This window comes from Sparus aurata, chromosome 10, assembly GCF_900880675.1.
Source record: "Sparus aurata chromosome 10, fSpaAur1.1, whole genome shotgun sequence".
In the NCBI taxonomy this organism is placed as follows: domain Eukaryota; kingdom Metazoa; phylum Chordata; class Actinopteri; order Spariformes; family Sparidae; genus Sparus; species Sparus aurata.
In genome coordinates this window covers 11,001,967-11,016,926 of record NC_044196.1, presented here as the reverse complement: position 1 = coordinate 11,016,926, position 14,960 = coordinate 11,001,967, and the positions used below count along the sequence as shown (strand labels likewise).

At 43.7% G+C, this 14,960-nt stretch overlaps 1 protein-coding gene across 1 annotated transcript in view; it reads right to left on the bottom strand.

Moving 5' to 3' along the window:
- Positions 1–122: 122 nt before the first annotated feature.
- Positions 123–14,960, bottom strand: part of trpc5a (transient receptor potential cation channel, subfamily C, member 5a) — a 120,048-nt gene continuing 105,210 nt past the window's right edge. The window contains exons 14-18 of the mRNA XM_030430925.1: positions 14,425–14,620; positions 14,125–14,334; positions 9,268–9,309; positions 5,788–5,877; positions 123–3,441 (exon numbers count right to left, since the gene is read on the bottom strand). Of these exons, the coding sequence (XP_030286785.1) occupies positions 2,392–3,441; positions 5,788–5,877; positions 9,268–9,309; positions 14,125–14,334; positions 14,425–14,620 (1,588 nt within the window). The 3' untranslated portion in view covers positions 123–2,391. The remainder of the gene's footprint in view (positions 3,442–5,787; positions 5,878–9,267; positions 9,310–14,124; positions 14,335–14,424; positions 14,621–14,960) is intronic.

Here is a 14,960-nt window from a genome sequence, read left to right as displayed (position 1 = left end):
GCGAGAGAGGAGGATGTAAAAGAAGAAGAAGAAGAAGAAGATGTAAGAGGGTCAAACATTCGGCCGGCGGCTACTCATCACACCAGCTGATGTATTCAGTGTGTGTGTGTGTGTGTGTGTGTTGCAGGTAACTGTGGTTTCTTTTTTTTTTTTCTTTTTTGATCAAACATGCATAATTTTCTCTACGTCGTCGCCGACAGTCGTTATATTAAACCAGAGTAAAAATTCAAACAGCCTCTGCTCATGCCAGCCCCTCTTGTTTTTTTGAAGTCGCCGCGCCGCGCCGGAGCCACTTCAAGGAAAAGAAGAAGAAATGAAAAAGAAAAAAAAAAGGAAAAGAAAGGAAAACATGATGAAATTCTGGTGAAATTTCCCTTTAAAATAGATTTTCCCAGATAGAAAGGCAAACTCCGACTCGTCTCCCCCCTCCGGTCTCAAATCCTCCCTCACTACAGTTTCCTTCTTTCTTCCGTCCTCCCTCACAATAAATCTCACGGCGTGTTTTCATTCACCAGGTTAATTAAAGTGTACTTATTAAGGAAGAGCTGAACGAGAAGCCGGGATAATCGTAGGCAACTCAAATAGAAGCAAAGACAGTCTTTAAGAAACCAGAATAGTCCTCATTACTATTATTAGAAGTCTCTTATCATTATTATTATTATTATTATTATTATGAATTGTTATTATTATTACTAGTATAACTTGTTATTAGGATAAAATAAAGTTCCTTGGCCCTTGTTGATGCGAGAGAGAGAGGGTGCAGGCTGATCCACAGCAGAGCGATGGTTCCGGCCCGGTACCATTAAAATCCAATCCGATCCCAGAGTTAAAGGGGAAGTTAATCCGTTTGTCCCAGTTTTCATTTTGGAAGCGTTGTTAAAGTGAGGTTCCGTTGAAATTCCAGCGGTGCAACTACGTTTTGTTAATCCGTTTCAGATCAGAAGTTTGTTTTTGGTTAAAGGGAAAGAAAAAGCAACTGAAGAGTCGCCTCGGCTGTTTGTAATTCCGTTGATAATCATGCGTGTTGTCGATCTTCCAGTGAAAAGAAGGGGAAAAAAATGTGAACTCTCCCTTTAAAAAGAAAAGAAAAGGCAGATGTTTATAAAGACAGTTTGGACGTGAAGTGATCGTCAGAAGTTCAAGAACATTTCCGTGATACCAATCTGCTGACGAGTCAAGTACTTACTCTTTCAGCGATGAACTTTTAAACTCTGAAAACGTTCCCAGAAGCTACAGAAGCTATTTTCTATTCTTGTGGTGTTATCGCAGTGTAAAGACAAGACACTGATGAGGAAATGAAGCCTCACATGTAATCCTAAATCTAGTTCCAATAAAATACACACTGAGAGGCTTGAAAATGATCTTGTTAGCTCGTTCAGTTTGGTTCCTCCCATCCAAACTCATTGGTATGTTAGCTTGTTAGCAGGTTACCTTGGTAAGATCCCACACTTTCTAGCTTGTTAGCTCACTCGGTAGCCAGTTTGGTACCTGCTTACTAGTTAGCAATCAATGCTATGTTAGCTCACAAGTAGGTTACTTTGGTAGCTTCCTCATTCTCTGGCTAGTTAGCTTGTTCAGCAGCTTGTTAGTTTGGTACCTCACTTGCTAGTAAGCCAACTCACTGTTGTGTTAGCTCACGTTATGCGACAGCTCCTTTGGTCTCTAGCTAGTTAGCACATTCAGTAGCCTATTAGCTTAGTACATCGCTGTAGTGCGCTCTCACTGTTTAAACTTCTAAAAGTCTGTGACTCTATCTTAACTCAGTTTTGTCAGCCAGTTGGAAAAGCTAACAATGATGTCAGCCAGTTAGGCTAACATCAACATTAGCTTATTAGCTTAAAATTTCCCTGACATCAAACACTGTACCATCAACACGATCAATGCCTCTGACTAAACAGAGTGACTAACAAGCTAGCTAGTCAATGAAAAGTGAAGCTAAAAAGCCGTTGTTGTTCACGGGCAGTCTCGTCTAAACACAGACAGACACGACAAAATGATTGAAGAATGAAACTAAAAGTTCCAGTTAGGATTTCTTAAGATAGAAGATAAGATCGGACACAGCCATGAATTTATAATCATCTGACTTTTCCTTGGACAAACGTTTTGGAAAACTTTTCTGCAACGATGCCTCTGATCGTGTCAAACTGTCTCGGTGAACACCTGCCATTTCAAGATCCCTTCAGTCCTCCCAGGTGTCACCAGAACCATCACTGCACCTGCTCCGTTCTCGAACCCCGCCGCTGAACTCCAGAACTCCTCCTGCTGAGATCCGGATCAGATCCCGTTGGACTCCCGCCTCCTCCTCCACCTCTCTCTCTGTCTCTCTCCCTCTGAATGTGTTCAGCCACTTGCAAACAAACAAAGGAAAAGCAGTTCTGCTGTCCGTCTCTCCTATAGCTGTGTGGTGACGGAGTCCTCTATGACCTCACAGCTGTCCTCTATGACATCGCCGCACGGACCCACCCACCCGCCCATCACCATCACCCCCCCGCCCATCACCATCACCCCCCCTCCTCTTCCCCCTCCTCCGCCCACGCCGCCCTCCCCTGATCCTCCTACGCCTCCGCCCTGGAAAACGTCCTCGCTGGAGTCCAGGAGCCGCGAGCTGGACTCGGACATGTTGGAAGCACAGTGCAGGGATTGGCAGGGGCATGGGGGCGGGAGGGGCAGCGCCAGGAGCGAGTCCCGCCCGTTCGTTCTCCGCGGGGAGAACGAGGGGTTATTGATGTCGACTGAGCGGCCCACCTCGTTCAGGTGAGTCTCGCTTCTGGTCACGTCACTGAGTCCGAAGTCGGAGTGGCTGTGGCTCCCCAGGGGGCGGAGCAACCCGTCGGAGATGGTGTAGGAGGGCGGGGACTGTAAGGGCAGAGGCATGGGCGGGGCTTTGCGTTTGGAGCGTGAGAACAGGTAGGAGAGGCGCTTGAATGAGTCTGCCTTTGTTCCCGGAGTTGAGAGGCGCTGCAGGCGACTCCTCGTGCGAGCGAGCGATGAGGAGAAGGAGGAGGAGAAGGAGGAAGACGGGGAGGGCAGGGTGGTGGAGGACGGAGGGATGACGGTTGTCTTCAGCCCGTTGCTCTTTGGTTTCCCCTCCTCATCCTCCTCCTCTTCCCCCCATCCGACGCCCTCCTCCAGCTCTCCATCGTTACCCTCGCCCCCTCTTTCTATCTGGGTCATTCCAGAAATGGAGCGCACCAATGCGGACACGCCGAGCTGCGGTGTCGGCTGCTTGTCGTCCTCCAGCGGGGTCATGAAGGTCACGCCCTTCGACTTCTGGCCTCCACCTCCACAGCCGTCGCCCGATTCGCTGTCATCCTCCGAGGCCAGGCCGCCGTCGTCTCTCGCCGTCTCGCTGGAGGAGGAGTAATGTCGCCGGGGAGGACGGCGGTTCCCGAGGAGATCCAGGACCTCGTAGCGGAAACTGGAGATGTCCTGCTTCAACTCCTGCAATGAGACGGAGGGAGAGAGAACTCATTTTGGGATAAATGACGAGAGATTGAAGTGTTAAGAGGTCAAGAAAGAAAGAAAGAGAAAGTCCATATTGTGACTCTGACTAAAAAGTCAAATTTCCTCTTGAAACAAAACTGACTTTTTGAGCCAGGAAATTGAATTTTATATCACGAAGGCTGCAACGTTTGTTCTGCAGCTTTTTAAATGGAATAAATATCAGATGTTCAGGGGGAAAAAAAAACATGAGAGACTGGAAGAAGAGGGTGAGGAGGGGAAGTGTAAGAGCTGAGACTACCGGCTGACTGAGAGAGGGGAGGTGAAACATCAATTTGTAGAGGCAGCGGGTGAAGAGGAGGGTAAGGACTCGGGAGGACGGCGGTGAAGAGAAGGAGATCGAGGTCAAGAGACAGGCAAAAAAGAGAGAGAGAGAGAGTGGGTAAGTGGAGGAAGTGAGCGTGATATGAGCGAGGGGTCCGTCGAGGGAAAAGACTCTCTTTATATAACTAAATAAGTTGCTTCACTCACTTAAACCTGATTCATTTTAAAGGCTTTGCTGCCGCGGCCTTTATACGTGTCTGATTATATCTCAGCGCTTTAAAAAAAAAAGAAAGCTAAGTAAACATGAAATGAAATCCACTCTGGAGCTAATCAGGTGCGGGATTTAATTAACACACAACAGATGAGGACAGCGTTATAATGGATGCGTCATTTCACACATCCGTCTTTATTTACACGATTAATTCTGGAACAATAAGGATAAAAATTGATTAGTCTTTGAGGCCAAATATCCTCAAATGTGAGGATTTCGCTGCTTTTCTCTGTTTTGAATGGATGTAAATCGAGTAAATCAGAAGAAAGAATAGGATTGGTGGATTTAGCCCACAGCTGGTTCGCTAGAGCTGCTGTCAGCAGGTTAACGCTAAAAGGGTCGCACGTCTGTCCCCCCCCCTCCCGTCTGTCAGTCTGATTAACCTCACAGAAAGTCACATTATGTGTCTGATGTTTGCATTAAATTCTCCAAAATGGATGAGCACCACAAACATGGCTAGCTGTCCCCCAAAACAGCTTTAATTTTGTATAACTTCGAGCCTCAGTGTCATTTAAATGAGTGAGTTGTATAGAACTTTGTGCACCGATGTCACAAAGGGATAAATTTGCTGTCGAGACTTGAATTATTTTTATACGAGGCTGTAAACATGTTGATTTCTGCTGTAAAACATGGGCTCTTGTGGAGACTGACACACATTTGGAGCCTCTAGTGGCCTACCAACTGCAGTGGTTGGTACTTCCACGTTGGCTTCATTTCAAGTTTGTTCTCATCATATTTTCCCTTCTTCACAGCGATTGTGTATCTGAAGATACATTTTATCCAAACATGCAGCGCGTTCAGGCTGTTGACCGCAGTCTAAGGGCTTCTTGGGGAAATAATGCTGATGTTTGCTGACACGACTTGACTCTATAGCCTGTAGCTTTTTCAGAGAATTAACATAAATGCCTACATAAACATTTACTCTGTTTACTTCTGCTGTAATTCTGCTTCTCTCTTCACACAGAGAGCTACGAGACAAACAACTGAGCAAACCTGAATCCCTTTTTCGATCTTTTGAAAACACAATCACAGCCACTCCATCGCTTTTTCTCTTTCGCTCGCCATATGGGATCCAAATGTGGCACAGTCGGCGCCACTCCTCAGAGGATAAAACCCTGATTTACTTCAACATGCACCTGATGTTAGTTACACATCCTAAACACACCGCCTGCCCGTTGTGACCACTCATCCTTCACATTAACACACACAAACACTCTCCGGGTGTGAAAGAGATTCAGCTCCATGTGCACCTGATGTTGTTTTTGCATTAAAAAAAAACCCCAAAGGAAGTTTCCACTTCAAAGCCCAGGCTGGGCTCCAGAGGCATCATGGGAAACAGACTCGGGAGCTCAGAATAAATTACAGCTCAGAAGGTTTGGGAAAAGCAAACTACCTCTCCTGTGTTGGTATTGATTAGGGCTGTAGATTCTGGGCAGCAGATGAGACTCGGCAGGTGGTAGCTATTAAAAATCTTTTAATCTTTTAATAAATCTTCGCAGGCCCTGCGCTGCCTTTTGGTATCAATTAAACCGGCATTGTTTACCGCAACACAAACACAATAAACAGACGGCTGACGTTTCTGCAGACTAATAACACGACTCGCTGTGAAACTACAGACAGATTTATGTTAAACTGTTTATGAGACAGTCGGAACCAAACGTCCTCTTACCTCTAAACTATTGTTTTTTGGTCTTTTTTAAATGTATTCCTTAACGACCTCAGGCCGTCGACGTGACAGCAGCTGCACCCACCTTAAAGTTCTCCTCCGTCAGGCCCTCATCCGTCTTGGCGCTGCGTATCATGGCCGCCACGTACCTCTTCACCAGGCTCCGGATCACTTCCTGATGGGAGACAAGTCACTCTGGTTATGTAACAGTCTCTGTCGGTTTATTGTTCATTCAGTGTGTTTCAACGCTTTGCTTGTATTTGGCTTCTCACTGACAAGAAACCTCTGATCAACATGAATAACTTGTGTAGTGAAGAAAAACATCTGGAGTCTCGCCACCAAAACCAAAACAAAGGACAAAAACACATTTGTTTTACAAGGTTACAACAGTCAGTCAGTCAACATATTATAAGAAAACTATACTAAATACCAATCATCCGTAATCAGATTACGACTCATCTTGGTCACGGTTTCAGGTTGGAGTGCTGCAGATGAATTCAGGAGTGAAGCTGCTGTGTAGTCTGGATTCACAGCCCGAAAACTACATTTACGGAATCAACAAAAGCCTCAAACATTCTAGATAGACATGTTGACACACTTGTTTTGGTGTGTTTATGGTAATTTCAAGAGCCTAGAAAATAAGTCACCTTATATTTTGGACTTTAAATGGCAGCTGGATTACATAAAGTTACGTTATATAATTGAAACAACTTTATCTGTGTGTTTCTTTCTAGGGTAATTTTCAGGGAAATTAAGTGAAAGTGCTACATCTCAGTTATCTGGGGCTTAAAATAAAAACCCTGTGAGGAACAGTTTACATTCACAGTTTCAGTTGTTGTTAATCGGTCACAGATAGCAGAATAAATCCACCAACTGATGAATTTAAATGTTATTGTCTCATTAAGTAATCAGCCAACGACCCTCATTGATTTAAAGAGCGGAGACAAATTTCACCAACATTTGGTGCTCAGTGGGTGGTGACTCGAGACACACACACACACACACACACACACACACACGCACGCACACACACACACACACACACACTCTGCATCCTCCCACAGTCAACACCTGTGACTGCCAAACAGGACGGTCTGGCGTGCTGTCACTCTCCGCCTCTGCCAAAAGAAACACAGCACACGCTCTGTTAAAGCGAAGGGCAGATTCCTACAACAATCCTTAAGAACATGGACGCGTATCAAAGTAACAATCGGCGCTGCCAAACACAAAGTACTGGCACCGCTGCCGCGCTTGGAGAGTCGCTGCCAGAGACGAGGTGTCGCAAAAAGACGAGAGCGGCTTCTCGTTTTGATCCGCTCAGAACTGGACATCAGAGTTACAGCTGCCAGGAAACAATAAAGTGTGTTTCAAAACTCCGCTTTTACTGCTGAGAGGAGAAAACATCTGTCGTTAAAAACTACAAAAATCCTCCTTGAAGTTCTGATGAGAGTCTGGGTCTGAAGTTCTGACTTAAATTCACTGCGTTAGCCACTCAACAATACCGATGTAACGATTTTACAATTGTACATTTCTCAATTCGAAATTAAAAAAATGGATCGAAATGAGATGTGAATGTGAAGTGCAGCTCTGTGATTCTACTACTTCAGAAAAACAAAAAAACACTTCAGAGAGGACACAGCGAGCTTAGCATTAGCCTCCAGCTGCACTGCACTCATCGTGTGTGAACGAAGACGATCAGCTGACCGGTACCGGAGGAAACTACAACAGAGTCCAAGATGTTGGCTTTGTTTTCTTTTTCAGAGATCCTTTATGGATTTGTTTGGGAAAGAGGGTTTACTCTGAGAACTGAACTTTGCAACAAATTGATTTTCCATCTTTTGTTGTTAAACCCCTTCAATCTTTTTTTTTTTTGTGAATATTATTTGACTTTGTTCAACAGTCAAGCTGTCAGGACAGAAAACCAACAATATTTTGATCTTTAAGAAGTCAGGTAAGATCGTCTAACAGTGCCGGAAAAATAGAAAATATAATAAGTACACAACGATATTCACAATAATCGCAATATTAAAAAATGCTATAAAATATCTTTTATGTAACCAAGTGAAGATGTTCAGTCTTGTGCATCTCTTGTTTTTGAGTACCTTTGTTTTGTTTTTTACAGTTATGGTTACAGACTCTTTCTCCACCTCTACACACAATCTTATCTTGAACTAAAATCCTGACCTGAATACTGAATCTAATCAAATCTGTGAATTTGAAGAGTCATCACGCCGCTACTCAACACTGAACCCTCAAATAATTCACTCGACATTGTCATCAGTGTGAGACAACAGCTGGATAAACACACAGTCGAGGCAGTTTGTGGGTCAACAGGGAGCTGGTTTCAGTTTGGACGCTGCCAGAGAAACAGTGTGTGTGTGTTTGTGTGTAAATATGCAGAAACAAGGTTTTCATCAATGTCTGGACTCTCTGCTGTCTCACAGATTGTCCGGTTACAATCAGGTTCTGTACTGTGAGGCGTCAAATAACATTTAAATTCCTTTTCTGTCTTCCTCACTTGGTCACATTTGAATTATTCAGGTCAAGAATCTTCTCTGTAGCTGTTATTAATTTATACTGATAAAGAAATTTAAAAGGATGTTCAGCACAAGGTCTCAGCTGCCCTTTTTGTTGGCTACAATGCAATGATGATAATCCTTTATAATAAGCTCTTAATGGCAAAATCTAGAAGAGACTTCTTGTCTCATGAACCACTGAGACTTCTGAAGCAAGTTGCAAACACTGCAGGGGAAAATGTAGCTAGCTCGCTTATGTTGATTTTAAAGCTGCTTAATACAAGTGTTAAATAGCTCTAGCTATAGAGCAAAGCTGATGTCTCTCCTGCTGCTCATGCAGTAAAAGAGAAAAGACATTTTCTGCTATTCCTGCTCATTTTATCCAATCAGGACAGAGAATTCCATAATGTCTTGTGCTGGTGAATATGGCTGCACATTGTCACTTAACAGCACCTTTACTCCCTGATGTTATGATCATGACACTGAATTATCTTGCAGCTAGCGGTTCGGCTGCACATTGTCACTTAACAGCACCTTTACTCCCTGATGTTATGATCATGACACTGAATTATCTTGCAGCTAGCGGTTCGTTGCATTTTATAAAGTTTACCTGTCGTAATGCCAACTTCTACGTTTCCTTCATAATTGCAAATGATTAAAAATGTAACATTAAACTGGAAATTTTGTTTGAGTAAATTATTTCTTCGTCTACTTGAGTCATTTTTTATGGACTTTCAGTACTCGACCTACCACTGCTATTACAGCAGGTGGAGTTTGTTTCCTTAAGAGAAAACAGATCAAGCTGTTTCCTCTGTAGCTAACCTTGATGCTAAGCTAAGCTAGCAGTCCAGTCTTGTTACTTAGAGACATGAGAGTAGTCTAACCTTAACCCTTCTTATCTAACTCAGCAAGTAAACAAATAACGTCAAAAGTCTAAGTACTTCTCGATGTTGGATCCGTGATGGAACCGTTCAGACACAAACACACCTGTACACATAACAAACAAACAAACAAACAAACAAACATGGAGCTGTGACAGACGTACACACCTGGTAGTGCTGATTCTGTATCAGACTGTCAGCATGGCGTTCCTGCAGAGACACAAAGAAATCATGTTAGATGTTTGTCTTCTCATCAGACAACCTGATTTATCCCAAAATGAAGCACAGCCACACATCCGAAACATGATTCACGGTGTCTAACCAGAACAAAAACAAAACTGATAGAGTGACTCTTACATTCTGGATCCTCCACACTGCAGAGCTGCTGAGTAATGAACTCACTTAATCACTTTCCTACACTTAAAATGGACGTTTGACTCTGTAAAGAGAAAAGTTCTGCTATTTATTTGAACTTTCAGGCCTTTCATCCAGAATCACCATCATGTAAGTAACTAATTTGAGCGAAAGTGCGCGTATCTTCTCTTTAATGCGCTCTTTTCACCTCATGAAGTGATGGATCCATTTGAATCAAGTGTGCTGAGAGCAGTTCAGGTTATTTCTAGAGAATAAGACCTATATAATTCAGTGTTTAACTCTGTAAGTGAAGCTACAGTCAGCAGAGGGAAAGGTTATCTGTGCAGCTTTCTGTCACTGGATGCTTTACAGAGGAAGACGATGAAGACAGGAAATAATCATTAGGTATTATTTCTGTAAAAGGACCTTCTGCTCCGTACATGTGCTGCACCTTGTACCCCATGGCAAATACAGAAGTACCTCCAGGGGAACATGAAAGTGGATGAAAGTATCTATTATGTATTACTAAAGTTAGTACAACTCCTACGCAGACGACGTTGTGCTTTCTCTCTGAGAGGATGACACCACTTTTGCTGTCGTTGCTCTGATTCGATCACCGGAGAAGTTCCTTGAGTGATTTGGTTTTCTGAGACAGAGGTAGGAGTGAAAATGTGATGCTCAAGAGCACTTCATCAGCACCGTCTCCTCCTCGTAACACATCCGCTTCATTAAACAGCTGAGTAGGTTTCAGTGTATCAGCAACAACCAGAGTGGACGGGAAAGATTGTGGTTTGCGTAAAGTAAGCTTGTTAGAGCCACAATTTCTTGACAGCCGCCGCTGTGTGACGGACTTTGACCCTCTGTGGTTTATTGTCGGATAGTTTTTTATTTGACATCAGGACGCCAGAGCGCGGAGGATGTAGATGATGACAAAGATACCTTCAATATTAACGCCTAGACCTACGCTAACTATAACTTAAAGGAGACCTGTTCTTTTTTTTGTTTTGAAAACACATTTTGAACAAAATTTCGAAAGATCGCACTCCACACCAACACCAACACCAACAGATGCTCCTCTCTCCCACAGAAAACACCCCTCCTGAACGCCTCGTCAGCACCCCCCCGCGCCTTTAATTCCGCGACTTTCTGACATCACACTACGCCATCTTTGTCACACATTCGCATAATTGATGCCTTGCAGCTAGTTTGGCACGTAAGAAACGGATATAGCACAGCTGCTCTGCTGTTGGTCAGGCGTGTGTGAGCTGGCCAATCAGAGGAGACTGCGGCCTTAAAGAGACAGGAGCATAAAACACTGGACAGTATGAGAAAACCTTTGAAAGCCTTTAAACGGGACATAGACAGTGGTTTTCTTTATATGTGAGAGCCATCAGTCCACGTAGACCTCCTCCCTACGTGGACTATGTCACTCTTCATAGTCTACTACGCAGCCTGACTTCCTCCTTTGCTGCTGTTATAATTAGTCCGACCACTAGAGGTCACTGCCTCACAAGAAATGTTTAAAGTGGTCATAATAAGCTGCTTTCACAGATGACCTACTTTGTTGTTTTTCTGATGAGAATGGGCTGTGTACTTTTACACTTTTACTGAGAATATCCAGGTTCAACAACCTCAAAATTGTACTTACAGTACTAGAGTAAATGTACTTAGTTACTTTCCAGCACTGATCAGCTGTCGGGAAGAACAAAAACGCTCTCTGCGTAAAACTTTTAAGACCCTGGTTGTTCAAGTTTCCTCATTTTCTGTTCTTATTAGCGAAACCAGCTCTACTCACACACCCGTCATCATCGTCACTTCTTCTTCTGTGGTTATGAGTCATTTCCTCTCTCCACAGTTCACTTCCCCTTCTCCATTTCCTGTTCGTCAGGTTTCACACTCATCTGCGTCTGGTCCACGCTTTGAATTTGTCTTTTACACACACACACACACACATCCTTCCTCCCCACACCTTCCTCTAACGATCTAACTCTCCCCCTCTTCAGAGCGATCAGCGGCGTCCATATCTCAAACTGTTTTTCTGCTCTCACACACACACACACACACACACACACTGACTCTCTCTTGATCAGATCTCTGCAGTGCTGTGCAGCTCTGTGAACCTATGTGGGCTGGTGGGCTTATATAACTCAGCCGACTTCAGCTGAGGTGAACATGGCAGCTGCACAGTGTGTGTGTGTGTGTGTGTGTGTGTGTGTGTGTGTGCGTCTCCAGATGACTAGGCTGTTAAATGTGTTTATCAGGACGTGTTGATCCGCTGATGTTCCTTCTGTGCAGCTGATGTCCGTCTCTTGTATTTCCGTCCCCGTCGCTCCACGAGTCCTTCTGCTCTGATTGATTGATCGCTGGCTCCATCTTTACTTCTCCCTGCTTCTACTCCACTACGCCTCTTTTTTTTAAAAAAAGCTGCAGTTGCCATGACAGATGTTGTTTGTGTTTTGCTCCGTCGCTGCCTCCAGACTCTTCTCACTTCCCGCCGTGCTGCCGTTTCTCTCTGCACAACTCTCCAGACTTCGTCCACCAGATGTCCTCAGACTGGCCCACCTGTCCCGGTCACCTGACTCCCACATACACCTGTCACATTTGATGTATTCAGCCCAAAATCACAAACCACCTGTTTACCTCAGGTGGTTTGAGTGCGGTGGCCATGAAGGTCAAAACACAATGACAAGTCAGAACGACACTTGACGAGTCAAAGTCATTTCCTGTTTCAGCTGTGAACTTCTCTCGGCTTCGGTCGTCATTCTTAAAGTTTGCTTTCACACGTGTTGTGTTTTATAAAATGTCAAATGTATGAGTGACGCATAAAAAGGACTTTTATCTCTGTAGTCACTGAGTTTAATAAATTGATTATTTTGGACTTATATAGATGTTTGCAATCATTTTTTTCAGTTCAAGATCATCAGAAACATGTTTTTCCAAAATGTCGCATTTTCTAAAATGTTGTGTTTTCTAAAATGTTTCGTTTCCAAAAATGTTGTGTTTTCCAAAATGGTTTTCTTAAATGTCACATTTTCTAAAATTCTGCATTTTCTAAAATATGGTGTTTTCCACAATTTTGCATTTTCCAAAATATCGTGTTTTCCAAAATGTGGCGTTTTCTAAAATGTCGCATTTTTTAAAATGTTGTGTTTTCTAAAATGTTGCATTTTCCAAAACTTCGCATTTTCTAAAATTCTGTGTATTCTACAGGCCACAAGCTCAACAGGATGAGTTATTCTCCTTTAGTCATCCTGAACTTCCTTTCTGTTGTTTTCTACAGTCGGTGTTATAATCAAAGCTTCTCGTGGTCTTGTTGAACTCAAACAGATTAAAATCTGGAGTCTTCCTCCAGTTCACAGCCAGCAGACCTCAGTTTGCATGTGAAGCCTGTGAATCCTCCGGCGACTTGTTAACATGAATATCAGCATCTGGCCTTTCAGCCGGGCTGAGGCTCGCGCTCAGCCTGTTTGCATGACTGTTCGGTGATGTGCATATGGCCGCGCCAGCAGATTAGACTCCACATGAATAAATAAAACAAGTATTCTACTGAACTTTAAGGACTTTATCTGAAGAGGAGCAGACTCGACTGACTGTCCCGTAACTGCCGTGCTCACTGGTCTGATCCAACAGCTGCTTCCGGTCATGTCACAATCACTTCAGACTCTCTTCTCAGTTTTTCATTCACAGATGAATAAAACGTCGTTCCTCTTCGGGGCCGAGGAGCAGGAAGCGTAACACGGACGACACAAACAATAAACGCAAAGAAAACAAGCGAGACGGAGATTCCCCGAGGAGCCCGGACAAAACACTATTAATATTAAATATCTTGTGTCAGACGCTTCCAGCTCCCCCCGGCTGCTGCTGGCCTCAGAAATCTGTTACCGGGCCACGAGAAGTGAAACATATGACTTTGCAGAAAAGATGAATAACAATTACAGAATTTTAAAAAGCTGTTTTTTACAAGAACTAACTTGAAATTCAGTCTGTGGTGCTTCACGTCTACAACATCATAGTGAAAACAACCACGAGGTCGACTGTGAAAGCAGATTTATACGACCCATATTAACGTTTGTTGTTCAGTGACGACCTCTAGTGGCTGTAGTGATTATTACAGCAGCAAAGGAGGAGGTCAGGTTCAGAAGTCCATACAAGGAGGAGGAGGTCGGGATGGACGGGCAGGACGAGTGACATCACGTACGTAAGATAACTTAAGTAACGAAACGTTGGACCAAGTAGTTTTCTCAACCCAATCACCAGAATAAATGTCAGCTCGGTGCATTTCTGCAAAACTCAAAGTTTTAAGTCAAAATTTGGTGATTCCAGCTTGTTGAATGTGAATATTTTCTAGTTTCTAAATATCTTGGGATCATGGACAGAGGACAACATTTTATAGACCAAACAAATAATCATCAATCTACAATGAAAGTTAGTTGCAGCCCTTAAACAAACCAATCAGCAGCACTAATGGGACTATTTATCTTTAAATGGACGTATCTACTGAGAATAAAATGTGTCCATGGTGCCAAAATGACTTTGATGACTGTGAGTGCATAAAAAGACATTGTACCACATTTTGTTTTGACTTTAAAATACTAGAAACTCACAGATATTCTACAAAAAACAACCAAATAAGAGAATATGAGAATACTGTGATGTCGTGTCTGCACTCACCGTGAACTCTCGCAGGTTTCCACACTTGTGCGTGTCCTCCCCGGGCAGCTGGCCTCTCCTGCACAGCTTGTTGTGGAGCCACATGAGCAGGTACCAGATGGACTTGGGGCTCGGGATGATGTTGAAAGGAGGCGGCAGCGTGCCGCCCTCGTCAAAGTAACTCATCCACAGCTTGGTGCGGGCGAACTTCCACTCGATGTCGGCGTGGTCCTGCAGGACAAAAAGACGGCGGCTTGTTCACCCTCAAATCAAGTATTCCTGGTCTGAAAAGGTCCTGACTCTTTACTGTTGTGGACTTACAGCGATGAGCTGGTACGAGTTGTTCATCATGGCGATGAGCATGTTGAGCAGAACCACCAGCGAGATGACGTTGTACGTCCCGAACATGGTCGCCCCGATGAACTCCGTGAACTCGTGGCGAGCCTTCACGTTGGTGACGTACAGATTCAGCAGGCCGAATATGGACCAGAAGAGAGACTGAAGAGTCTCAAACAACCTGCAGAGACGGAAGAAGAAGAAGAAGAAGAAGAAGAAGCAGTAGAAGAAGAAGAAGAAGAGGAAAGTTTTAGTGTGAATGTTTCCCTTCAAAGAGCTTTTTAAGGAAAACAGTTGAGTCATAATTATAAATCAGAGGAACACAGGAGGTAAAGAGACTCATGAAGAGGACTTTTATCTCTAAAGACTGTTTGTAACTCTGAGTTTAATGAATAAATACATTATTTTGGAGTTACTTAGAAGTTTGCAGCCTTTCAGTCAGTTTGACATCAGAAACAAGCGTCTCTCTTCATGAACATAGTTGATCAGACATTTCACACACTCAAATAGTTACAGACGAC